Consider the following 27,996-nt stretch of genomic DNA (forward strand, 5'->3'; position numbering starts at 1 on the left):
AAAGGACGCCCCACATAAAAATTATGGGTGGGGAGCTATGGACTCTTTCCATCAGAAGAAAAGAAAATTATCAGGTAAGCAAAATTTATGTTTATCTTCTTAAATGGAAAGAGTCCACAGCTGCATTCATTACTTTTGGGAAAACAATACCCAAGCTATAGAGGACACTGAATGCCAAGACGGGAGGGTACAATAGGCGGCCCATTCTGAGGACACCAAGCCTGAAACCACTGCCCAACAAAATCCTCTGCTTCGTCCGAAGCCGAGAGAACTTAAAAAGTAAAAGCCCCAAGGACACAGACCCGCAGATAGTCCAGCAGCCTAGCTAGAGACCACAAATGGGACTCAACTGAGCCAACAGTCTTCCGGGAGACACTGACGCCTAACAGCCGGTCCCCCACCACTCACCCCACACTAATGAAGGGAACACCAGCCTGAACTCCCAAGGGACAAGGCAAGGAAGAAGGGAAGGAAAAATGGGAGCCCACCATATCCAAAAAAGAAAACCCCCTAATAGCGAGCCCAGCTCGCAAGACCCAAATAGGTCCTTACAGATAAGGGGAGGCTATGCCTATACACAGCAAAAACCAGAGGTATAAGACCGGCATAGGAACAGAGAAACTGTACTCTCAAACCTCATGCAAGCACTGAAAGACAACTGAAGACCGAGTCCTCACATTGTCCGAACTTCAAATACAAAGTATTCTATCACAAAAAAACGAGCAACGACCCAGACGAAAGCCTGAGTCAACAACACGTAGAAAGCATCAGGATGACACAGAAGAATACTGCTGAGAAGCAGAAGCAGCCAGCAAGAAGACAGACTGCAAAAAAAGAAACCCCCAGACAGAGGGCACACTCTAGGCAATACAGCCACCAGACCGACACACAGGTCTCCAAAAGGGGATACACAGAACCTCAAATGATGCCCCCAAGAAGAGAGATTACACCCAGAACCCAAAGGAAGTGTAAACCTGGATCTTCTGCTTGTAAGCCTAGGAAGCTAACGCTATGCACACCTAAGTCCTGAAAAAACACAATTTCTGTAATAACTTACATTAAAAGAGAGAAGCGCTCAACCTGGGAACGAACAATAGCATAATAGCTTGTTCTATGGCTAGTTACCACCCTAGAAGCAGCCTCTTTTTGCTCAACATGTGCCTTTCACAGAGAAGAACTTTCCTGAAGCATATCCGTCTGATCCTGACTTAACAGTGCAGTCCAGCCCCGAAATACCAGGCAATCCCTCTCTGAACAAGGGAAACGGCAAAACCCCAGACGTACGTTTCGGCCTAGTGTGGGCCTCGTCAGTGAGGTGCAGCCATAACCCTCTAGGCACACTGAGCAACGGGTCCACATTTGGATTCCCGCATTCCACTTAGGGAGACTTCCCCAAGTGTAATAATTTGCATAAATAAAGAGAGAAGCGCTCAACCTGGGAATGAACAATAGCATAATAGCTTGTTCTATGGCTAGTTACCACCCTAGAAGAAGCCTCTTTTTGCTCAACATGTGCCTTTCACAGAGAAGAACTTTCCTGAAGCATATCAGTCTGATCCTGACTTAACAGTGCAGTCCAGCCCCGAAATACCAGGCAATCCATCTCTGAACAAGGGAAACAGCAAAACCCCAGACTGACCTTGTTGGCGGGATCAGACTGATATACTACAGGAAAGTTTTCCTCTGTCAAAAGCACAATTGGGCAGAAAGAAGCTACTTCCAGGTGGTAACCGGGCCATAGAACAAGCTATTGATGCTGCTGTTCGTTCCTGACAGACTGCTTCTATTTCTGTTTTGCATATGTAAATATGACCCTGGGGATAGTCTCCCTATGGGTGATGGGGGAAACCAGACGTGGACTCCTTGCCCAATGTGTTTAGAGGAATATGGCTGCACCTCACTGACGAGGCCCACAGAAGGCAGAAACGATAGTCTGGGGTTGCCTTTTCCTTGTTCAGAGGAGAATTGCCTGGTCGTTCGGGGCTGGACTGACCTTGTTGGCGGGATCAGACTGATATACTACAGGAAAGTTTTCCTCTGTCAAAAGCACAATTGGGCAGAAAGAAGCTACTTCCAGGTGGTAACCGGGCCATAGAACAAGCTATTGATGCTGCTGTTTGTTCCTGGCAGACTGCTTCTATTTCTGTTTTGCATATGTAATAACTTACCTGATAAATTAATTTCTTTCATATTGGCAAGAGTCCATGAGCTAGTGACGTATGGGATATATCTCAAAACACCCTGATGACATTCCCACGTCACCACTCAAGGGGGCGCAAAACAGACTAATATGACAATATGACACTATATAATAACAATAAAAAATATAAATGGTGACTATAATTATTGCATATTAAATGCTATGACTTATCAGTCCAAGGTGTGATCAGTCTCTAAAGATGAAACTTCCACTTGGTTTAGCACTCCTTGGTGTCTTTGTCCTCAGATAATGGCCGCTCCTTCCCAGAAGTAGATATATATATATATATACATATACATACACACACACACACAATGGCAATAGACTGGTACTCACAAGTGTGGCAGCATTCACTCGTGCTTAGTGGCACCTACTGGGATCTCTCAGTGTCCCAGCTCACTGTCCTTGGGCTCTCACACACCTCCGTCAGGAGCGTAGTCTCCAACAGCAAAAGAACAGGCTCTCAGTCAAGTGATAAGTATAAAATCACTTTTAATAAAATAGTATAAAAACACAGTGTACAAAAAGTTCCCACTATGCATTAAAATCATGCAACTAGTTACTCAGCTGGCACGCTGTTTCCTCAGGCATCTAAAAACTGACTGAGAGCTCTAACCTATAAACTAAACATAACCAATGAAAACACCATTGTATTGTTACACCCATACACGCAGCTGTTAGCCTAATTGATTTTCTACTTAACCCTTCATATCTCCCATACACATTTCTTTAGAAAGGAAAACCATATAAAGTTCTTTGAAACACTCTATACAATAATCAGGTTCACCATTCTCCAATGTGTGTAGCAAATTAGCCAATAGTGTATAAACCTTATTTGGTTATTCATGTATATTAGTTATATTAGGGGGAAAGGGGCTATGAGAGGGTACTACAGATGTATTGGGGGGAGGGAATATGTGAATATGCTGCAGACACATTAGGGGGGAGGGGATATGTGAGGATGCTACAGATGTATTGGGGGGGGGGATATGTGTGTCTGCATGATTTTAATACATAGTGGGAACTTTTTGTACACTGTCTTTTTATATTATTTTTTTAAAAGTGATTTTATACTTATCACTAGACTGAGAGCCTGTTCTTTTGCGGTTGGAGACTACGCCCCTGACGGAGGTGTGTGAGAGCCCAAGAACAGTGAGCTGGGACACAGAGATCCCAGAAGGTGCCACTAAGCACGTGTGAGTGCTGCCACACTTGTGAGTACCAGTCTATTGCCATTGTGTATATATACTGCTTGTATGATATTACACTAGGAGGCGCCCTTCTGTGTTTTGTTTGCACCATCACAGATTCCTTTTTACATATGGGATATACAATCCTACCAGGAGGGGGAAAGTTTCCCAAACCTCAAAATGTCTATAAATACACCCCTCACCACACCCACAATTCAGTTTAACGAATAGCCAAGTAGTGGGGTGAAAAAGAAAGGAGTAAAAAGCATCAAAGGAATTTGGAAATTGTGCTTTATACAAAAAAAATCATAATCACCAAAAAAAGGGTGGGCCTCATGGACTCTTGCTAATATGAAAGAAATGAATTTATCAGGTAAGTTCTTACATAAATTATGTTTTCTTTCATGTAATTGGCAAGAGTCCATGAGCTAGTGACGTATGGGATAGCAATACCCAAGAAGTGGAACTCCACGCAAGAGTCACTAGAGAGGGAAAGATAAATTAAAAACAGCCATTTGCTGAAAAAAATTAATCAAGCTGGTGTGTGACGGCACTTGTAGTCCTCTCAGAGTCAGTAACCCGCAAATCACAGTATTACACCAATCCTTGACATTGTTCACAAAAACATTTGTATTAGCGTCTATTTTACGACTTGAACATGTCTTACGGGTCTCCCCGTCCCACTCAACTCAACTCCAAAGTTCCGATCCGAGGGTAACACTTGCCCAAGATGCACAGAAATGGCCTGTCTACAGGGTGCGCTATCAAATTACCACCATCCAGGGTTCAAGATCAGTCAGGTATTTTCAAAACCATTGTATCCTGATCTGTAGTCGACTCCGCTCCCCTCTCTGGCTCACTTACTAATGGCGTGAGATGTAATCAATCCTCTCCGGGCGCTGACATTTTCCTCCTCAATTCCATTGGTTGCTTCATGAAGTGCGAGGGACAGCCGGGCGCAGGGAACATCAGAAGTTCAGGAGTGCAAACCTCCATTTGAAAGATCCATAGAAAGACAATGAGGTGCTCTTGACGACCCGGATGTATTAAAAGATATACTTTATTGGAGCCGAAACGCGTCAGACAGTCCTTTGAGTGGGGTACTAACCGCTCACAACAGCCATTTGATATTGTTTTGTCAATTTTGACTCTTGGATTTTTTAGAATTCTACAAATCTTTTAATACATCCGGGTCGTCAAGTGCACCTCATTTGTCTTTCTATAAAAAAAATTCATCCACAACCCAAATATAAGTTTATTCTCATAAATGAAAGGAAAAAGTTAAATCATAAGCAGAATAATCAAACTAAAACAGCTGCCAGAAGAACTTTTCGACCAAAAACTGCTTCCGAAGAAGCAAATACATCAAAATGGTAGAATTTAGTAAATGTATGCAAAGACCAAGTTTCTGCTTTGCAAGTCTGATCAACTGAAGCTTCATTCTTAAAAGCCCATGAAGTGGAAACTGATCTAGTAGAATGAGCTGTAATTCTCTGAGACGGGACTTAACCCGACTCCAAATAAGCGTGATGAGTCAAAAACTCAACCACAATGCCAAAGAAACGGCAGAAGCCTTCTGACCTTTCCTGGAACCAGAAAAGATAACAGACTAGAAGTCTTCCTGAAATCTTTAGTAGCTTCAACATAATATTTCAGAACTCTCACCATCCAGAGAATGTAAGGATCTCTCCAAAGAATTCTTAGGATTAGGACACAAGGAAAGGACAACAATTTCTCTATTAATGTTGTTAGAATTCAACCTTAGATAAGAATTTAAATGAAGTCCACAAAACTGCCTTACCCTGATGAAAAATCAGAAAGGAGAATCACAAGAGAGCAAAGAATTCAGAAACTCTTCTAGCAGAAGAGATGGGCAAAAGAAAACACTTTCCAAGAAAGTATTTAAATGTCCAAAGAATGCATAGGCTCAAATTAAGGAGCCTTTAAAACCAAATTAAAACTCCAAGAAGGAGAGATTGATTTAATGACAGACTTGATATGAACCAAAGCCTGAACAAAACAGTGAATATCAGGAAACTTAGTAATCTTCCTGTGAAATAAAACAGAAAAAGAGTAGAGATTTGTCCCTTCAAGGAACTTGCAGACAAACCCTTATCCAAACTATCATGAAGAAACTGTACATTTCTAGGAATTCTAAAAGAATGCCAAGAGAATTTATGAGAGAAACACCATGAAATGTAAGTCTTCCAAACTCGAAAATAAATCTTTCTAGAAACAGATTTACGAGTCTGCAACATAGTATTAATCACAAAGTCAGAGAAACCTCTATGACTAAGCACTAAGCGTTCAATCTCCATACCTTCAGATTTAAAGATTTAAAATCCCGATGGAAAAAAACTGACCTTGAAACAGAAGGTCCGGCATTAATGGAAGTGGCCAAGATTGGCAACTGGATATCCGAAAAACCGCATACCAAAACCTGTGAGGCCATGCTTGAGCCACCAGCAGCACAAACGATTGCTCCATGATGATTTTGAAGATCACTCTTGGAAGAAAAACTAAAGGCGGGAAAAATATAAGCAGGTTGATAACACCAAAGTAGTGTCAACGCATCCACTGCTTCCGCCTGAGGTTGTTCAGACCCCACATCTGAACAACCTGAGAAAACGCATCTGGATGGAGGAACTACTCCCCCGGATGTAAAGTCTGACGGCTGAAATAATCCGCCCAAGCAAGTATCAGGATACTTCTTTCATAGCTTAAGGACTGAGTCCCATCCTGATGATTGACAAATGCCACAGTTGTGATATTGTCTGTCTGAAAAATCAACGGTTCTCTCTTCAACAGAGGGCAAATCTGAAGAGCCCTGAAAATCACACGGAGTTCCAAAATATTGATTGGAAATCTCGCCTCTTGAGATTTCCAAACCCCTTGCTCTGTCAGAGATCCCCAAACAATTCCCCAACCTGAAAGACTCGCATCTGTTGAGATCACAGTCCAGGTTAGACGAACAAAAGAGGCCCCTAGAACTATACGATGGTGATTTAACCACCAAGTCAGAGATAGTTGTACATTCGGATTTAAGGATATTGTGATATCCTTGAAAAAACCCTGCACCATTGGTTCAGCACACAAAGCTGGAGAGGTCTCATATGAAAACGAGCAAAAGGGGATCGCGTCCGACGCTGCAGTCATGAGACCTAAAACTTCCATGCACATAGCTACTGAAGGGAATGACTGAGACTGAAGGTTCCGACAGGCTGCAACCATGGACACAATCTATCTGAAAGCCTAAAAAGGTGACTCTTGTCTGAGAAATCAAAGAACTTTTTAGTAAATTGATCCTCCAACCATGTTTTCGAAGAAACTACATTCGTTGATTTGTGTAAGATTCTGCAGAATATAAAGACTGAGCTAATACCAAGAAATAGTCCAAATAAGGAAACACCGCATTACCCTGCTCTCTGATTACAGAGAGCAGGTCACCAATAACCTTTGAAAAGATTCTTAGAACTGTCGCTAGACCAAAAGTAAGAGCGACTAATTGGCAAAGCTTGTCTAGAAAAGAGAATCTCAGAAACTGATAATGATCTGGATGAATCGGAATATGAAGATATGCACCCTGTAAGTCTATAGTGGACATATAATGCCCTTGCTGAACAAAAGGCAGAATAGTCCTTATAGTCACCATTTTGAATGTTGGTATTCTTACATAACGATTCAAAAAAATTTCAGATCCAGAACTGGCCTGAACTAATTTTCTTTCTTTGGGACAATGAAAAGATTCAAATAAAACCCCCAAACCCTGAAACGGAACTGGCATGATTACCCCTGAAACACTTCAGGAAAGCCTGAGCCTTTACTGGATTTGCTGGAATGCGTGAGAGAAAATATCTTCTCACAGGTCTTACTCTGAATCCTATTCGGTACCCCTGAGAAATTTGAATCTGTCCCCTATCAGCTGAGCTGGAATGAGAGTCGCACCTACATGTGGACTTAGGGGCTGGCTTTGGTTCCTTAAAAGGCGTGGATTTAAATCCAATTTGAAGAAAATTTCCAATTGGAAACAGATTCCTTGGGGGAAGGAATAGGTTTCTGTTCCTTATTTAGTCGAAAGGAACGAAAACGGTTAGAAGCTTTAGATTCACCCTTAACTCTTATCCTAAAGCAAAAAACTCCCTTCCCGCAGTGATAGTTGAAATAATCAAATTCAACTGAGAACCAAATAACTTATTACCTTGGAAAGAAAGATAGAAATCTGGACTTAGAAGTCATGTCAGTATTCCAAGATTTAAGCCACAAAGCTCTTTTAGCTAAAGACATAGATTTAACATCAATTTTGATGAAAAAAATGGCATCACAAATAAACCGATTAGCATGTTGAAACAAACAAACAATGCTAGACAAATCATAATCCAATTCTTGTTGCGCTAATTTCCAACCAAAAAGTTGATGCAGCTGCAACATCAGCCAAAGAAAATGCAGGCCTGAGAAGATGACCCGAATATAAATAGGCTCTCTCTAGATAAGATTCAAGTTTCCTATCTAAAGAAAGAATCTTAAAAAAAGAAGTACTATCTTCCATAGAAATAGTAGTACGCTAAGCAAGAGTAGAGATAGACGCATCAACTTTGGGGATCTTTCCCCAAAACTCCAATGTAACTGTTGGCAAAGGATACCATTCTTTTTTTAAAAAACCCTTTAATAAAGGAATATAAGAAGTACCAGACCTATTCCATTCCTTTAGAAATCATATCAGAAATAGCATCAGGAAAAACCTCTGGAATAACCACAGGAGGTTTATAAACAGAATTTAAACGTTTACTAGTTTTAATATCAAGAGCACAGTCTCCTCAATATCCAATATAATCAACACTTCTTTAACAAAGAACAAATGTACTCCATTTTAAGTAAATAAGTAGATTTGTCAGTGTCAATATCTGAGGAAGGATCTTCTGAATCAGATAGATCCTTGTCAGAGGAGGATAATTCAGTATGTTGTCGGTCATTTGAAATTTCATCAACTTTATGAGAAGTTTTAAAAAAAACCTTTACATTTATTAGAAGGCGGGATGGCAGACAAAGCCTTCTGAATAGAATCGGCAATAAATTCTTCTAAATCCACAGGTATATCTTGTACATTAGATGTTAAAGAAACAGCAACAGGCAATGTACTATTACTGATGGACACATTCTCTGCATGTAAAAGTTTATCATGACAACAACTTATTACAAACCACAGCTGGAGACATAATCTCCACAAGTTTACAACAAATGCACTTAGCTTTGGTAGAACTTATCAGCAGCAGGGTTCCAACAGTGATTTTTGAGACACGATCAGATAGAAACATCTTGCAAATGTAAGAGAAAAAACAACATATAAAGCAAAATTATCAATTTCCTTATATGGCAGTTTCAGGAATGGGGAAAAAAATGCAAACAGCATAGCCCTCTGATAGAGAAAAAAAGGCAAGAGGCATACAGGAATGGGGTTTAAAAAAATGAAAATATTTGGTGCCAAGTATGACGCACAAACAGAGAAAAAAAATTGGCGCTAACAACATCCGGAAATAACACACTCGCGTCATTGAAGATGCAACCTTGTGAAAGGACTCGGCGTCGACAAAGAAGCCAGAAATGACTAATTTGCGTCATCGAACGCAACTTCGCGCCAAAAAAATCTCGCACCAAAAATGACGTAATATACTTTGGCATTTCGCGCCCTCGCGAGCCTAATTCTGCCCGCGAATTTAAAATGACAATCAATTGAAAAAAAAAAAAAACTATACCCCAGGTAAGAAATACATTTTCCTAAAAAATGCATTTCCCAGATATGAAACTGACAGTCTGCAAAAGGAAATATACTGAAACCTGAATCATGGCAAATATAAGTACAATACATATATTTAGAACTTTATATAAATACATAAAGTGCCAAATCATAGCGGAGAGTGTCTTAAGTAATGAAAACATACTTACCAAAAGACACCCATACACATATAGCAGATAGCCAAACCAGTACTGAAACGGTTATCAGTAGAGGTAATGGAATATGAGAGTATATTGTTGATCTGAAAAGGGAGGTTGGAGATGAATCTCTATGACCGATAACAGAGAACCTATGAAATAGATCTCCCGTGAGGAAAACCATTGCATTCAATAGGTGATACTCCCTTCACATCCCTCTGACATTCACTGTACTCTGAGAGGAACCGGGCTTCAAAATGCTGAGAAGCGCATATCAACGTAGAAATCTTAGCACAAACTTACTTCACCACCTCCATAGGAGGCAAAGTTTGTAAAACGGAATTGTGGGTGTGGTGAGGGGTGCATTTATAGGCATTTTGAGGTTTGGGAAACTTTGCCCCTCCTGGTAGGATTGTATATCCCATACGTCACTAGCTCATGGACTCTTGCCAATTACATGAAAGAAAGACAACGTCTCTTAGAACCCATAACCCAAATGGTCACGATACCACCGGAAGTACAATTACCGGAAGTTGTTCGGGGAAACCGGAAATGACGCAACCGGAAGTAATACACAAGCGGATATCCGGTTAGCGGCACGACAACGCGGTAAGCGTTTGGCGGGAATCTGACCGCCTGAAAGTCCATTTGGTGCTCTTTTCTATAGAAACACTCCCATGTCATTGGATATAAAAGGTCAGTGATAGTAAAGCCTCATTATGTCTTGAAAAAGGCCCTGCTGTTGGGCTGAAACACGTAGACTAACTAAGATTTGTGAGGCTTCATAGACTACCAGGATCAATCGGCGTTTGGGGTAAGTTTATTTACCGATAAGCTACACCCCCATAGGCCCTTTTTGTTGAGGAGTTCTTTTTTCCTTTTGATTTCAGGTCCATGTTTTTGACAGACTAGGATACTGGATCAGGACAAGCTCCTAGGATTGTTACATTCAGTGGTTCTTTTCCACATACTGGACTTTTGTTATGGACATTTTATAGGATATTTCTAGGATTTATCTGACCCACTTTGTTTTTTGTTTTTTATCTTTCATGTGTTCCAAGTTATCAATTGTTTTATGTTTTGCGATTTGATATTTGTCACACTTTGTTGGTATTTGTCACATGCTGTATGAATATTCATTTTGATTTCGATCTAAAGCACCCCTACGTACATGGTGAGCTCTTGGATTTGTGATTTAGATCACTCAGTATTTTTCATTTTTTGATTTTGAAACACGTTTTCATCTTTAACGAACACAACAGCAATATTATTTTTCATTGGACCAACCGGTTTTATTCTCAATATTTTTATTTTTATTTTTCACACTGTTTATTTTTCACACGCTGTATGTTATACACATCTTTTGAGTTGTCACTTCACATCGGATTGATTTATTCTTTATGGTTCATTTTTTTTTCTGGAATAGACTTGTTGTACACTTTATTGTAAGCACCTTTATTCATTATTGTATGTGGTGAAACACCAGATCACCATCTTCATATTGAAGTTTCTTATTGGTTCTATTAGATTGGATGGTAGAGCCATCCCCCTTTTTTGCCATCAGCTAGGCTCCTTTTTTCTTGAGAAATCAATGTAGTTGGATTCACCTTTTTACACACACGTTTTAAACATACTCATTGTGATTTTTTTATATACTCATTGTGTTTTTTATATACTCATTGTGATTTTAACTAATGTGTTTTTTTTTTGTTTTTTTATGATAATGTAATAAATTGTTTAAACCATTTTTGATTGAACAGAGTACTGGTACTTGAATTATACCTTAGCCTTTGGCGCTCCTATTTACCCACAATTGTTTTGTCTCTTAAAACCCACTTCCAGCCGGGCCAGCCCAAGCATCGGCAGGTCTAAAACAGGGGAACAGACCCCAAAACCAGCTAACAAACGAGCTGAAGAATGACCACTGCCATCCAACCAAGCACGGGTACAACCGGACTCCAAGAACAGACGACAAGGCCGTAGATGCAAGGATCTAACAAAAAGGCCCAACATAGTCTCGACACGGAGCCAGCAAGACTCCAGATGGAACGTAACAACCCAGAGAGAACACCTCTCTCTGAAGTTTAACCCACAATTCCAACCTCCTGAAACCAGGAGAAGCCCTAAGAAAGGGACCACATCTCCAGAAGGAGCATAAGACCTCATCGTAAGAAAGGGGATGGGGCCAAAAAAGGCAGCACCTGTCCACAAGCCACGAAGCCCCAGGCTAAAGGAGAAATCAATCCCCAACACAGATGCACCTTGGAAGGAAACCCCCTAAAACTAGCTTGCTAACACATATCCCATGCGCAATAGCCGCAGCAGAGACACTGCAAACCCATTCGTCTGCATAGCAGTGAATCCAAGGGTTACTACAGCAAGCTGACCCAGTAAATCCGACCATAAGGCACAGAACAGCCCAATGAGCAACAGTCATTTAGAAAACCTGGTCAACCATGACCAGGTCAAGTAGTCCGAGTAAGGACATAGCCCAAGTTCTCGGGAACTGGCGAACCCCAAACCAGCCCTTAAGCCTAAAAGACCAGTAACAACCCACAACAGGATCCACAAGGGAAAACGCTGAGCGAAGCCTCAGCATCCGGAAGCTCCAGGGAGAAAACAGGTCCGGGCCCCTAATTGTTTAAACAAACAATACCCGAGAACGTAACACCCCGTCTGATATGAAAATCCAGATCACAGGGGATATCAATGCATATCCAGATCAACCCAGATAACGAGAAGTATTAACAAGTCCGGACCTAAGGATAACCCTTTGCCGGAGTCCAACGCTCCAAAGGAGCCAAGGTGGAAAAAGTCGTACAACGACCCTAGGGCCCCTAGACTCAGGACAACAAGGCAAGGAAATACCGCAAAGCCAAAACCCCTCGAGCAAGGCTGGTCTCCACATCACCTCCAAACAGAGGATCACAGGGAGAAAAAGGCGCGAAGCATCCGTAGCTCTGGGAAGAACCGAAGCAAAGGAGACCACGCCCAGAATCCCTAACAGGGACAACCATCTCCCAGAGGGGAACTCAGGTCCCTAAATGGAGACCTAACCACCACGGAAACAACGGAGTAAGACCAAAAAAGGTCTCCTAAAACAGCTAGACAGTACACAGTCAATGTGCAATAGCTGCAGCTGGTTACATACTGCAAACCATGCGCTGCAAGGCAGCTGTCAAACTACAAGCTGCTGAGGACCAAGTTCACAAAGGACAAGTCCTGAGCAGTAAAAACGGTCAACCGCTCAAGACGGCAGGAAAAGGGCGCTAAGCCCCCCAACCCTTCACTACGTGGGAAAGGGAGCGCTAGGGTCCGATAACACGAGAGAGAGAGAGAGAGAGAGAGAGAGAGAGAGAGAGAGAGAGAGAGAGAGACGCAACGGAAACACTGCCGACCAAGTCATCCAGATTGAAGGCTATAAGGACTGAGACCAACTTCCCGCCTCACGGACCCACAGGTCCTCTAGAATGCTTAGTTGAAAACTAAGTAAACTGTAAAATAATGACAACATAAGCAATCAGCGCCTCGACCGGACCAGCCAAGCAGAACAGCGACATGTGTCTGAACAGCCCCAAGACAGCACCAAACCCAACAGGACCAGCCTGCAACCAGGGTCCTAACTGTCAAGCTGCATCAATCCTCCCTCAGAGGGAAAGAAGGGAAAACAGACAACCATAGGACTAACATGTCCCCAAAAACACTTCCGCAGAAGTAACAGAGTATCGATCCAAGTTTAAGATTCCCGAAGGAAACAAAAAATGAGAGGCATCCTAATCGGATAAAAAGAAAATATAAGGTAACCTGTAGGTTAATGCCCAAGAAGAAAACAGGCCCACCCACAGGACCAGCCAAACGGAGCCATACCTTTCCAAAAAAACTAGGAAGAATCTAAATAAAGAACAGTCAGGAGATATCATCCCCACATGTCTAATGATGTGCAGCAGTCGAAGAAGCAGACTGAAAATTCCCGTATCCGTTAAGGATAGGGTCATTTAATAACTGAAAAACATATCTGAGTAAGACGCGAAGGCGCGCAACTCTAACGAAAGGCACAACACTCAGGGACAGCTACATACGCAAGGAACTGTACAGGCCCACCCCAAGGCAGCAGGCCCGGGACAATAGGGCAAGAGCACAATAGCGCATACACGTCTGGACTCTGCAGACGAATAATCGCCAAGAATATGTGGAAGCGAAAACGTGCTGCAACTTCCAGGGGGAACAAGCCACCCTGCATGGAGGAATAATCATAATCTGGGTTACCCGCATGTGTAGAAGTAAAAAGTGGTAGGGAACTCGCCTCTTTGAGGACAGGACCCCCAGAGGCGGATGGCTCATCTGTCCCTTGAGTCCCCAAGCCTGAGGAACAAGGCGCTCTAATACGGCACACCGAACATAACTGATTGACATGTGTCAACGAGGCCAATCCGGATTCTTCCCCAGACGAATAATCTGAAATTAGAACAGTCTCAATATCAGAATCCTCCATGACTGGATAGAGAATATGCCAATATGGACTATAAGACAAAACAAAATGGCACCCGACACCCGAAATGGCTGGGGCACTCACCACCTCCTATGAACCAGACCCCTGTTAACTAGAATTTCTCCGTCGCCACACGGTCAGGAATGCAGAAATGGTAGACTGAGTGTAATTATGCCCGGCCAGAAGGTGAACCGTATAGTCCAAAAAAAGCGCGCCCAACTATAAAGGTCGCGTCACTTCCAAAGGCCTTTATGTTCCAAGCCATAAGCCCATTTAACACTACACATAAGCAGATTGAATGACATAAACATGATTAAAAAAATCCTGTTCAATAACGCCCTCAGGAGATATTAACCCTTGATTCCAAGATACTAAAAGGAGAGTCACTGAGACCCTTATGTTAAGTTAGTCCCGCAAGGTGGTAGCCTCTCGGGAAAACATCTGTATTACAGTACATTCACGAAAAAAGAAAATGAAACTATCTTACCGGAATCTACGCCGTGGAACAGAAACACGGCCCTTCAAGTGTGACGGATAGTAGCATCGCCTCCACCATGGACTTGAGAGAAGAAAGCAGGCAGTGGAGCGAAGTTAGACAATGCCGATTGCTTGAGGAGCTGTTAACATGAGTCAGGATGGTTTCGCAGAAAGACTCTCCCTGCATCTCCGGACTCTAACGTGTCAGTCTCTCACTGAGAGACTGACACGATTACTTAAACATCTTGTCCCATGTCAAAGAGTACTACCCTTCATAAGAGACAAATTAAATTCTGACACTTCTCTGCCAACCTCCTAGGACGAAAGGCAAAGAATGACTGGGGGATGAGGGAAGTGCGAGGAGTATTTAAGCCTTTGGCTGGGGTGTCTTTGCCTCCTCCTGGTAGCCAGGTTCTTATTTCCCAAAAGTAATGAATGCAGCTGTGGATTCTTTCCATTTAAGAAGAAAATTAACTAATTAAATAAAAAACTGCTTTAATTGAACTTAGCCCTCTATAACCTCAGCTTCTGCTGAGCGCTTACCGCAAAGGAGAACCGGAGTGAATCCTCACTGCTAGTAAAGATGGAAGTGGACTCCATCCTGTCTAATACCACTGTCCCACTGAGAAAAAAAAATAGCTTTCAGACCTGTTGTACTAATTTAACAGCAGACAAAGCTATAATATGCCTGAAGGACTCTGCACTCCGATCGGAAGATTTCAAGCCGAGTCGGAAGCAGAGAGCGGTCATGTGACCGCATCAGACAAAAGTAAGTGCGCAAAGGAATCACTCAAAACCGGCAAAAAAATTAAATGGAGATATCCGTCCAGAAACATACCACCACCTAACAATGTACTTTTTCTGACACCTAATTCATAGTAAAAACATAATTTATGCTTAACTGATAAATTTATTTCTCTTGTAGTGTATCCAGTCCACAAATCAACCATTACTTATGGGATATTCTCCTTCCCAACAGGAAGTTGCAAGAGGATCACCCACAGCAGAGCTGCTATATAGCTCCTCCCCTCACTGCCATATCCAGTCATTCGACCGAAACAAGACGAGAAAGGAGAAACCATAGGGTGCAGTGGTGACTGTAGTTTAATAAAAATTTAGACCTGCCTTAAAAGGACAGGGAGGGCCGTGGACTGGATACACTACAAGAGAAATAAATTTATCAGGTAAGCATAAATTATGTTTTCTCTTGTTAAGTGTGTTCAGTCCACGGGTCATCCATTACTTATGGGATACCAATACCAAAGCTAAAGTACACGGATGATGGGAGGGACAAGGCAGGATTAAACGGAAGGAACCACTGCCTGAAGAACCTTTCTCCCAAAAACAGCCTCCGAAGAAGCAAAAGTATCAAATTTGTAAAATTTTGAAAAGGTGTGAAGCGAAGACCAAGTCGCAGCCTTGCAAATCTGTTCAACAGAGGCCTCATTTTTAAAGGCCCAGGTGGAAGCCACAGCTCTAGTAGAATGAGCTGTAATCCTTTCAGGGGGCTGCTGTCCAGCAGTCTCATAGGCTAAGCGAATTATGCTCCGAAGCCAAAAGGAAAGAGAGGTTGCCGAAGCTTTTTGACCTCTCCTCTGTCCAGAGTAAACGACAAACAGGGAAGATGTTTGGCGAAAATCTTTAGTAGCTTGTAAGTAAAACTTCAAGGCACGGACTACGTCCAGATTATGTAAGAGACGTTCCTTCTTTGAAGAAGGATTAGGACACAATGATGGAACAACAATCTCTTGATTGATATTCTTGTTAGAAACCACCTTAGGTAAAAACCCAGGTTTGGTACGCAGAACTACCTTATCTGCATGAAAAATCAGATAAGGAGAATCACATTGTAAGGCAGATAGCTCAGAGACTCTTCGAGCCGAGGAAATAGCCATCAAAAACAGAACTTTAAGAACCAAATTTAAGCTCCACGGGGGAGCAACAGTTTTAAACACAGGCTTAATTCTAACCAAAGCCTGACAAAATGCATGGATGTCTGGAACCTCTGCCAGACGCTTGTGCAAAAGGACAGAGCAGAAATCTGTCCTTTTAAGGAACTAGCTGATAATCCTTTGTCCAAACACTCTTGGAGAAAGGACAATATCCTAGGAATCCTAACCTTACTCCATGAGTAATTCTTGGATTCACACCAATAAAGATATTTACGCCATATCTTATGGTAGATTTTCCTGGTGACAGGCTTTCGTGCCTGTATTAAGGTATCAATGACTGACTCGGAGAAGCCACGCCTTGATAGGATCAAGCGTTCAATCTCCATGCAGTCAGTCTCAGAGAAATTAGATTTGGATGATTGAAAGGACCTTGTATTAGAAGGTCCTGCCTCAGAGGCACAGTCCATGGTGGAAAGGATGACATGTCCATTAGGTCTGCATACCAGGTCCTGCGTGGCCACGCAGGCGCTATTAGAATCACTGATGCTCTCTCCTGCTTGATTTTGGCAATCAGTCGAGGGAGCCGAGGAAACGGTGGAAAAACATAAGCCAGGTTGAAGAACCAAGGAGCTGCTAGAGCATCTATCAGCGTCGCTCCCGGGTCCCTGGACCTGGATCCGTAACAAGGAAGCTTGGCGTTCTGGCGAGACGCCATGAGATCCAGTTCTGGTTTGCCCCAACGATGGATCAGTTGAGCAAACACCTCCGGATGGAGTTCCCACTCCCCCGGATGAAAAGTTTGACAACTTAGAAAATCCGCCTCCCAGTTCTCTACGCCTGGGATGTGGATCGCTGACAGATGGCAAGAGTGAGACTCTGCCCAGCGAATTATCTTTGAGACTTCTAACATCGCTAGGGAACTCCTGGTTCCCCCTTGATGATTGATGTAAGCCACAGTCGTGATGTTGTCCGACTGAAATCTGATGAACCTCAGGGTTGCTAACTGAGGCCAAGCTAGAAGAGCATTGAATATTGCTCTTAACTCCAGAATATTTATTGGGAGGAGTTTCTCCTCCTGAGTTCACGATCCCTGAGCCTTCAGGGAGTTCCAGACTGCGCCCCAACCTAGAAGGCTGGCATCTGTTGTTACAATCGTCCAATCTGGCATGCGAAAGGTCATACCCTTGGACAGATGGACCCGAGAAAGCCACCAGAGAAGAGAATCTCTGGTCTCTTGATCCAGATTTAGTAGAGGGGACAAATCTGAGTAATCCCCATTCCACTGACTTATCTGAGATGCAGGCGCGCAAATGGCACTATGTCCATTGCCGCTACCATTAAGCCGATAACTTCCATGCACTGAGCCACTGACGGACGTGGAATGGAATGAAGGACACGGCAAGCATTTAGAAGTTTTGATAACCTGGACTCCGTCAGGTAAATTTTCATCTCTACAGAATCTATAAGAGGCCCTAGGAAGGTGACTCTTGTGAGTGGGGATAGAGAACTCTTTTCCATGTTCACTTTCCACCCATGCAACCTCAGAAATGCCAGAACTATCTCTGTATGAGACTTGGCAATTTGAAAGCTTGACGCCTGTATCAGGATGTCGTCTAGATACGGAGCCACCGCTATGCCTCGCGGTCTTAGAACCGCCAGAAGTAAGCCCAGAACCTTTGTAAAGATTCTCGGGGCTGTGGCCAACCCGAAGGGAAAAGCTACAAATTGGTAATGCCTGTCTAGAAAGGCAAACCTTAGGAACCGATGATGATCTTTGTGAATCGGTATGTGAAGGTAGGCATCCTTTAAGTCCACTGTGGTCATGTACTGACCCTCTTGGATCATGGGTAGGATGGTCCGAATAGTTTCCATTTTGAATGATGGAACTCTGAGGAATTTGTTTAAGATCTTTAGATCCAAGATTGGTCTGAAGGTTCCCTCTTTCTTGGGAACCACAAACAGATTTGAATAAAATCCCTGTCCTTGTTCCGTCCACGGAACTGGATGGATCACTCCCATTACTAGGAGGTCTTGCACACAGTTTAGGAATGCCTCTTTCTTTATCTGGTTTGCTGATAACCTTGAAAGATGAAATCTCCCTTGTGGAGGAGAAGCTTTGAAGTCCAGAAGATATCCCTGAGATATGATCTCCAACGCCCAGGGATCCTGAACATCTCTTGCCCACGCCTGGGCGAAGAGAGAAAGTCTGCCCCCTACTAGATCCGTTTCCGGATAGGGGGCCGTTCCTTCATGCTGTCTTGGGGGCAGCAGCAGGTTTTCTGGCCTGCTTGCCCTTGTTCCAGGACTGGTTAGGTTTCCAGACCTGTCTGGAATGAGCAACAGTTCCCTCTTGTTTTGAAGCGGAGGAAGTTGATGCTGCTCCTGCCTTGAAATTTCGAAAGGCACAAAAATTAGACTGTTTGGCCTTTGATTTGGCCCTGTCCTGAGGAAGGGTATGACCCTTGCCTCCAGTAATGTCAGCAATAATTTCCTTCAAGCCAGGCCCGAATAAGGTCTGCCCCTTGAAAGGAATGTTGAGTAACTTAGACTTTGAAGTCACGTCAGCTGACCAGGATTTAAGCCATAGCGCCCTACGCGCCTGAATGGCGAATCCGGAATTCTTAGCCGTTAGTTTAGTCAAATGAATAATGGCATCAGAAACAAATGAGTTAGCTAGCTTAAGCGTTCTAAGCTTGTCAATAATTTCCTCCAATGGAGCTGTATGGATGGCCTCTTCCAGGGCCTCAAACCAAAATGCCGCCGCAGCAGTGACAGGCGCAATGCATGCAAGGGGCTGCAAAATAAAACCTTGTTGAATAAACATTTTCTTAAGGTAACCCTCTAATTTTTTACCCATTGGATCTGAAAAAGCACAACTGTCCTCAACCGGGATAGTGGTACGCTTTGCTAAAGTAGAAACTGCTCCCTCCACCTTAGGGACCGTCTGCCATAAGTCCCTTGTAGTGGCGTCTATTGGAAACATTTTTCTAAATATAGGAGGTGGGGAAAAGGGCACACCAGGTCTATCCCACGCCTTGCTAATAATTTCTGTAAGCCTTTTAGGTATAGGAAAAACGTCAGTACACACCGGCACCGCATAGTATCTATCCATCCTACACAATTTCTCTGGAATTGCAACTGTGTTACAGTCATTCAGAGCAGCTAATACCTCCCCAAGCAATACACGGAGGTTCTCAAGCTTAAATTTAAAATTAGAAATCTCTGAATCAGGTTTCCCCGAGTCAGAGATGTCACCCACAGAATGAAGCTCTCCGTCCTCATGTTCTGCATACTGTGACACAGTATCAGACATGGCTCTAACAGCATTTGCGCGCTCTGTATCTCTCCTAACCCCAGAGCTATCGCGCTTGCCTCTTAATTCAGGCAATCTAGATAATACCTCTGACAGGGTATTATTCATGATTGCAGCCATGTCCTGCAAGGTAATCGCTATGGGCGTCCCTGATGTAATTGGCGCCATATTAGCGTGCGTCCCCTGAGCGGGAGGCGAAGGGTCTGACACGTGGGGAGAGTTAGTCGGCATAACTTCCCCCTCGACAGAACCCTCTGGTGATAATTCTTTTATAGATAAAGACTGATCTTTACTGTTTAAGGTGAAATCAATACATTTAGTACACATTCTCCTATGGGGCTCCACCATGGCTTTCAAACATAATGAACAAGTAGGTTCCTCTGTATCAGACATGTTTAAACAGACTAGCAATGAGACTAGCAAGCTTGGAAAACACTTAAAACAAGTTTACAAGCAATATAAAAAACGTTACTGCGCCTTTAAGAAACACAAATTTTGTCCAAATTTGAAATAACGAAATTTTTACAGTGTAAGTAACAAGTTAGCAGAGCATTGCACCCACTTGCAAATGGATGATTAACCCCTTAATACCAAAAACGGAACAACAAATGACAAAAACGTTTTTTAAACCGTCACAACAACTGCCACAGCTCTACTGTGGCTTTTTACCTCCCTCAATACGACTTTTGAAGCCTTTTGAGCCCTTCAGAGAAGTCCTGGAACATGCAGGAAGAAGCTGGATGTCTGTGTCTGTAATTTTTTCTGCGCAAAAAAGCGCTAAAATAGGCCCCTCCCACTCATATTACAACAGTGGAAAGCCTCCAGGAACTGTTTCTAGGCAAAATTCAAGCCAGCCATGTGGAAAAAACTAGGCCCCAATAAGTTTTATCACCAAACATATATAAAAAACGATTAAACATGCCAGCAAACGTTTTAAAATACACTTTTATAAGAGTATGTATCTCTATTAATAAGCCTGATACCAGTCGCTATCACTGCATTTAAGGCTTTACTTACATTATCAGCAGCATTTTCTAGCAAATTCCATCCCTAGAAAAATATTTTAACTGCACATACCGTATTGCAGGAAAACCTGCACGCTATTCCCCCTCTGAAGTTACCTCACTCCTCAGAATATGTGAGAACAGCAAAGGATCTTAGTTACTTCTGCTAAGATCATAGAACACGCAGGCAGATTCTTCTTCCAAATACTGCCTGAGATAAACAGTACACTCTGGTACTATTTAAAAATAACAAACTTTTGATTGAAGAAATAAACTAAGTATAAAACACCACAGTCCTCTTACGACCTCCATCTTAGTTGAGAGTTGCAAAAGAATGACTGGATATGGCAGTGAGGGGAGGAGCTATATAGCAACTCTGCTGTGGGTGATCCTCTTGCAACTTCCTTTTGGGAAGGAGAATATCCCATAAGTAATGGATGATCCGTGGACTGGATACACTTAACAAGAGAAAATATATTAAATAAAATTTGAATCCCCTCAGTGAGCCGGCCTCATCAGAAAAAGGATAAATTAATCCTTTATCTCCCTACACCGTTTCAGTGCCCTGACAAGCTGCCCCCAAATATATTTCTTAAAGATAAATAAATCCCAAGGTAGAGTCCACAGAGGAGTTATCCTCAACAGTGCTAAAGCCTTCAAACCTAGAAGGAAAATAGCACTTGCCTGTGGATCCGGCTGCAGGCAGAAAGCAGCTTCTTAGGTGTGACAGATTCACCAACTTCTGACAGGGACCTGTAGAAAAAGAAAAACAGAGTAACCAACCCTGGTTTTCTTTAAAGGGGTAGAATTGATGTTAGAAATAAAGCAAGGACCACCTTGCCGCCTTCTAACAGCTAAAAGCCACCATTACTTTTACTAAAGAGAATTACATGGACACAGCATAACAACAATCCTTGCTTGCAGGGAAAAGTACCCATAAAAGGATTAATATCTTCACCATCTTCGCACATCCTCCCGATGATCAAGGCAAAGAATGACTGGGGATTATGGTAATGTGAGTGACGGGGATTATGGTAATGTGAGTGACACTTAACAGCTCTGCTGGGGTGTTCTTTGCCTCCTTCTGCTGGCCAGGAGTTGAATTATCACTAGTAATTGGAATGAATTTATGGACTCTCCATGCTATTGGAAAGAAATATATATTTTTAACTATTTAAAAAAAAAGTATTCTATACAGTAGCACAAGGTATTTGTTAAAAATAGATAAATAGGTGGTTTAAATTAAAACTGGCAGGAAATGCATGTTTGTGCACAACCAATACTTGTGTAACAAAGGTTAACTTCTGAAAAGGAAACATTTTTCCAAGTTAATTAGTAAAGTACACACATCCACAAATATAATTTTTCATCATAGAAACGCCTTTAAAAAACAATGTCTTGAGATGCAATAAAAACATAGCTATAATTAGAACAATATAACCTTTTACTAATATACCAAAATAAAGAATCTTTTAAGCAAATGGGAATACTTAGTGGAACCTACCAAGATAGAGAGACTGATCCACTGGATTATTTTGTTCGTAATTTTTTGACAATTTAACATCTGTTGTAGCTTTTCTGTCTTTCTTTTTTATTTCTTCAAGTCTCCGTGAGGAGTTTTCAATAAATGTTCTCTTCTTTTTTAGGAATGCTTCCTGAAGGTTTCCAGGAGAAGATGTAAATTTAGGGTCCATCACTGAAAAATAATAAAAAAAAAAATTATTATAAAGATACTCATGGAAAATCTGCTTTCAACATGCAAATAAACTAAAGTTTACTTCAAATTAAACAAACCAACCAGGCTGTAAATTATTACTTCCACTTTGGAAATCAAGTTATCTTTGACTCCTTTTGCTTCCATTATAATTTTATCCTCACTCTAGTTCTTTTTAGGCACGTTATAGGAGAGTGCACTGAACAGAAGAACCTCAGATGAAGATGTAAAGTTCTATAAGGAGGATGTATTTAGATCAAGTCACTTGTCACAAGCTCTGCCTTGGTCTTCCAAAGAGATTACCAATCAAGATTTTGGTGTGCATAGATTTAGGCTGCACTTAAAGTACCGGGAAACTTCACATTTTAAAATAAGATCCGTAATCTACGCAATATTTTAGATGGACTTTAATTGATCACGTTTTATTAAGACGCGTTGTAACTTACTTTTAAATCTAGCCGTGCCATTCTAATACCCGCGCTCCAGCCACCAACTTCAAAACTCGTTTTTTCTGAGCTAACGGTTTGAACTGTTCTCCAATCAGCACTTTAGCTACAAAAAAAAAGTGCTAAACGGCTTGGAGAACAGATCAAACCTTTAGATTAAAAAGTTCAGTGAAAAAAAACAGAATTTATGCTTACCTGATAAATTACTTTCTCCAACGGTGTGTCCGGTCCACGGCGTCATCCATTACTTGTGGGAAATGTTCTCCCCCACAGGGAAAGGCAAGGAGAGCACACAGCAAGAGCTGTCCATATAGCTCCCCCTCTCGCTCCGCCCCCCAGTCATTCGACCGACGGTTAGGAGAAAAAGGAGAAACTATAGGGTGCCGTGGTGACTGTAATGTATAAAGAAAACATTTTTCAACCTGATTAAAAAAACCAGGGCGGGCTGTGGACCGGACACACCGTTGGAGAAAGTAATTTATCAGGTAAGCATAAATTCTGTTTTCTCCAACATTGGTGTGTCCGGTCCACTGCGTCATCCATTACTTGTGGGAACCAATACCAAAGCTTTAGGACATGGATGAAGGGAGGGAGCAAATCAGGTTACCTAAACAGAAGGCACCACGGCTTGCAAAACCTCTCTCCCAAAAACAGCCTCCGAAGAAGCAAAAATATAAAATTTGTAGAATTTGGCAAAAGTGTGCAGAGAAGACCAAGTCGCTGCCTTACATATCTGGTCAACAGAAGCCTCGTTCTTATAGGCCCATGTGGAAGCCACAGCCCTAGTAGAGTGAGCTGTGATACGGTCAGGAGGCTACCGTCCGGCAGTCTCATAAGCCAAGCGGATAATGCTTTTCAGCCAGAAAGAGAGAGAGGTAGCAGTAGCTTTTTGACCTCTCCTCTTACCAGAGTAAACGACAAACAAGGATGAGGTTTGTCTAAAATCTTTTGTTGCTTCTAAATAGAACTTTAAAGCACGAACAACATCTAAATTGTGTAATAAACGTTCCTTCTTTGAAACTGGATTCGGACACAAAGAAGGAACAACTATTTCCTGGTTGATGTTCTCGTTGGAAACAACTTTTGGAAGAAAACCAGGCTTAGTACGCAAAACAACCTTATCTGAATGGAACACCAGATAGGGTGGATCACACTGCAAAGCAGATAATTCAGAAACTCTTCTAGCAGAAGAAATAGCAACCAAAAACAGAACTTTCCAAGATAACTTAATATCTATGGAATGTAAAGGTTCAAACGGAACCCCTTGAAGAACTGAAAAAACTAAATTTAGACTCCAAGGAGGAGTCATGGGTCTGTAAACAGGCTTGATTCTAACCAAAGCCTGAACAAAAGCTTGTACATCTGGCAAAGCTTCCAGTCGTTTGTGCAACAAGACGGATAATGCAGAAATCTGTCCTTTTAGAGAACTAGCTGACAATCCTTTATCCAAACCTTCTTGGAGAAAGGAGAGAATCTTTGGAATTTTAATCTTACTCCAGGAGAATCCTTTGGATTCACACCAACAGATATATTTTTTCCATATTTTATGGTAAATCCTTCTAGTCACAGGATTTCTGGCTTGGACCAGAGTATCAATCACAGAATTTGAAAACCCACGCTTGGATAAAATCAAGCGTTCAATTTCCAAGCAGTCAGCTGCAGAGAAACTAGATTGGGATGTTCGAATGGACCTTGTACTAGAAGGTCCTGTCTCAAAGGTAGCTTCCATGGTGGAGCCGATGACATATTCACCAGGTCTGCATACCAAGTCCTGCGTGGCCACGCAGGAGCTATCAGAATCACTGAGGCCTTCTCCTGTTTGATCCTGGCTATGAGCCTGGGGAGGAGAGGAAACGGTGGAAACACATATGCTACGTTGAACGACCAAGGCGCCACTAATGCATCCACTAGAGTCGCCTTGGGATCGCTGGATCTGGACCCGTAGCAAGGAATCTTGAAGTTCTGACGGGACGCCATTAGATCCATGTCTGGAATGCCCCATAATTGGGTTAACTGAGCAAAGACCTCCGGATGGAGTCCCACTCCCCCGGATGGAAAGTCTGACGACTCAAATAGTCCGCCTCCCAGTTGTCTACTCCTGGGATGTGAATAGCAGATAGATGGCAGGAGTGATTCTATGCCCATTGGATTATCTTGGTTACTTCCTTCATCGCTAGGGAACTCTTTGTTCCCCCCTGATGATTGATGTACGCAACAGTCGTTATGTTGTCCGACTGAAATCTTATGAACCTGGCTTCCGCTAGCTGAGGCCAAGCCAGGAGCGCATTGAATATAGCTCTTAGTTCCAAAATGTTTATCGGGAGAAGCGACTCTTCCCGCGACCATAGGCCCTGAGCTTTCAGAGAGTCCCAGACCGCCCCCCACCCCAAGAGGCTGGCGTCGGTCGTGACGATGACCCACTCCGGTCTGCGGAAACTCATTCCCTGAGACAGGTGATCCTGGGTCAACCACCAGAGAAGTGAGTCCCTGGTTACTTGGTCTACTTGAATTTGGGGAGACAAGTCTGTATAGTCCCCATTCCACTGATTGAGCATGCACAGCTGTAATGGTCTTAGATGAATTCGAGCAAAAGGAACCACATCCATTGCTGCGACCATTAGTCCTATTACTTCCATGCATTGAGCTATGGAGGGTTGAGGAATAGAGTGAAGAACTCGACAAGCTTTTAGAAGCTTTGTCTTTCTGACGTCTGTGAGAAAGATCTTCATTTCCACAGAATCTATTATTGTTCCCAGAAAAGGAACCCTTGTGGACAGTGACCTTTTTTCTATGTTCACTTTCCACCCGTGAGATCTGAGAAAAGCCAACACAATGTCTGTATGAGCCCTCGCTTTGGAAAGAGACGACGCTTGGATTAGGATGTCGTCTAGATAAGGTGCTACAGCGATGCCCCTTGGTCTTAGGACCGCTAGAATGGACCCTAGCACCTTTGTGAAAATTCTGGGAGCGGTGGCTAAACCGAATGGAAGAGCCACAAACTGGTAATGTTTGTCCAGAAAGGCGAACCTCAGGAACTGATGATGAGATTTGTGGATTGGGATATGCAGATACGCATCCTTCAGATCCACGGTAGTCAAAAATTGACCCTGCTGGATTGTTGGTAAGATTGTCCGAATGGTTTCCATCTTGAAGGATGGAACTCTGAGGAACTTGTTTAATATCTTTAAATCCAGAATTGGCCTGAAAGTTCCCTCTTTTTTGGGAACCACAAACAGGTTTGAGTAAAACCCTAGACCTTGTTCCCCGGAGGGGACTGGGTTTATCACTCCCATCTTTGATAGGTCTCTTAAACAATGTAAGAATGCCTGTTTCTTTATCTGGTCTGAAGATAAGCGAGACAGGTGGAACCTTCCCTTTGGAGGAAGTCCCTTGAATTCTAACAGGTATCCCTTGGAAACTATCTCTAGTGCCCAGGGATCCAGAACATATCTCGCCCAAGCCTGAGCGAAGAGAGATAGTCTGCCCCCTACCAGATCCGGTCCCGGATCGGGGGCTACCCCTTCATGCTGTCTTGGTAGCAGCAGCAGGTTTCTTGGTTTGTTTACCCTTGTTCCAGCCTTGCATGGGCTTCCAAGCGGGTTTGGGCTGGGCCGCGTTACCTTCTTGTCTAGCGGCAGTGGAGTTATTAGCCGGTCCGTTCCTGAAATTGCGAAAGGAACGAAAATTAAACTTGTTCTTAGCCTTAAAAGGCCTATCCTGTGGGAGGGCATGGCCCTTACCCCCAGTGATGTCTGAAATAATTTCCTTCAATTCCGGCCCAAAAAGGGTCTTACCCTTGAAAGGAATATTCAGTAACTTAGTCTTGGACGACACGTCTGCCGACCAGGATTTTAGCCAAAGCGCCCTCCGCGCTACTATAGCAAAACCTGAGTTTTTCGCCGCCAATTTTGTTATTTGAAAGGCGGCATCCAATATAAAGGAATTAGCTAACTTTAATGCGTGAATTCTGTCCATGACTTCTTCATAGGAAGTCTCTTTCTGGAGCGACCTTTCTAGTTCTTCGAACCAAAAGGACGCTGCTGAAGTGACAGTAATAACACACGTAGCTGGTTGAAGGATGAACCCTTGCTGAACAAAAATCTTTTTAAGCAATCCTTCCAATTTTTTATCCATAGGATCTTTGAAAGCGCAGCTGTCCTCTATAGGAATAGTTGTGCGCTTCGCTAGTGTTGAAACAGCTCCCTCAACCTTCGGGACCGTTTGCCATGCGTCCCTTCTAGGGTCTACTATGGGAAACATTTTCTTAAATATAGGAGGTGGGGCAAAGGGTACACCTGGCTTCTCCCACTCCTTTTCCACTATGTTCGCTACCCTCTTAGGTATTGGAAAAGCGTCGTTGTGCACTGGGACCTCTAAAAATTTGTCCAATTTGCACAACTTCTCTCGTACTGCCATGGAATCACAGTCATCCAGAGTAGCTAATACCTCCTTAAGCAAAGCGCGGAGATGTTCTAGCTTAAACTTAAATGCCACTAGATCAGGTTCTGCCTGTTGAGAAATTTTTCCTGAGTCTGAAACTTCACCCTCAGACAGCCCTTCCCTCACAGCCAATTCCGATTGATGTGAGGGTAAAATAGATAAGGCATCGTCAGCGTCTGATTGTTCATCCTTTTTATCTGTATTTAAAACTGAACAATCACGCTTTCTCTGAAAAACTGGCAGTTTGGATAAAAGATTTGCTATAGAATTATCCACTACTGCTGATAATTGTTGCATAGAAATAAGCACTGGCGGGTGCGCGGGCAAAGCTGGTGTAGATGCAGAAGGAGAGGATGTAGAGCTATCCCCACTACCTTCATTAGATAAATCATCTTGGGCAACATTATGAAAAATAACAGCTGTCCTGATTTTGTTTGGACGCTATGGCGCAATTATCACAAACACTCGAAGGGGGAACCACATTTGTCTCTATACACACAGAACATAGGTTATCTGATGGAACAGACATGTTAAACAGATTTAGGCAGGCAAACAATGCAATAAAAACGATTTTAAACAAAAACGTTACTGTCTCTTTAAATAATAAAATGACACATTTATTTCTGAATGTTCAAAAAACTATGAAGGCAATATCCGATTTTTCTGAAATTTGGACCCCAGTGTCTTAATGCTTAGAAAGTATTGCACAGCAAATATGGAGACTCTAGCTCTTAAAACAAGCAAACCGGAGCTAATTGTTGGATTTAACCGTTTTTACACACCACAATCCCAGCTACAGCCTTGCTGCAGCTTTTTACCTTCCTTAGGGGTCACCATTCACAGAAAAAAGCCTTTTGGAGTCACTTTCTGAACCACAGGACCCTCTCACATGAATCTGCATGC

General features: G+C 42.6%; 1 protein-coding gene across 1 annotated transcript in view; it reads right to left on the reverse strand.

Annotated features, from left to right (window-relative positions):
* CEP295 (centrosomal protein 295) overlaps positions 1-27,996 on the reverse strand; it is a 287,500-nt gene that overhangs the window by 88,316 nt on the left and 171,188 nt on the right. The window contains exon 28 of the mRNA XM_053708621.1: positions 21,998-22,189. Within this exon, the coding sequence (XP_053564596.1) occupies positions 21,998-22,189 (192 nt within the window). The remainder of the gene's footprint in view (positions 1-21,997; positions 22,190-27,996) is intronic.

Source organism: Bombina bombina, chromosome 3 (assembly GCF_027579735.1).
Source record: "Bombina bombina isolate aBomBom1 chromosome 3, aBomBom1.pri, whole genome shotgun sequence".
NCBI classification, from domain to species: Eukaryota; Metazoa; Chordata; class Amphibia; order Anura; family Bombinatoridae; genus Bombina; species Bombina bombina.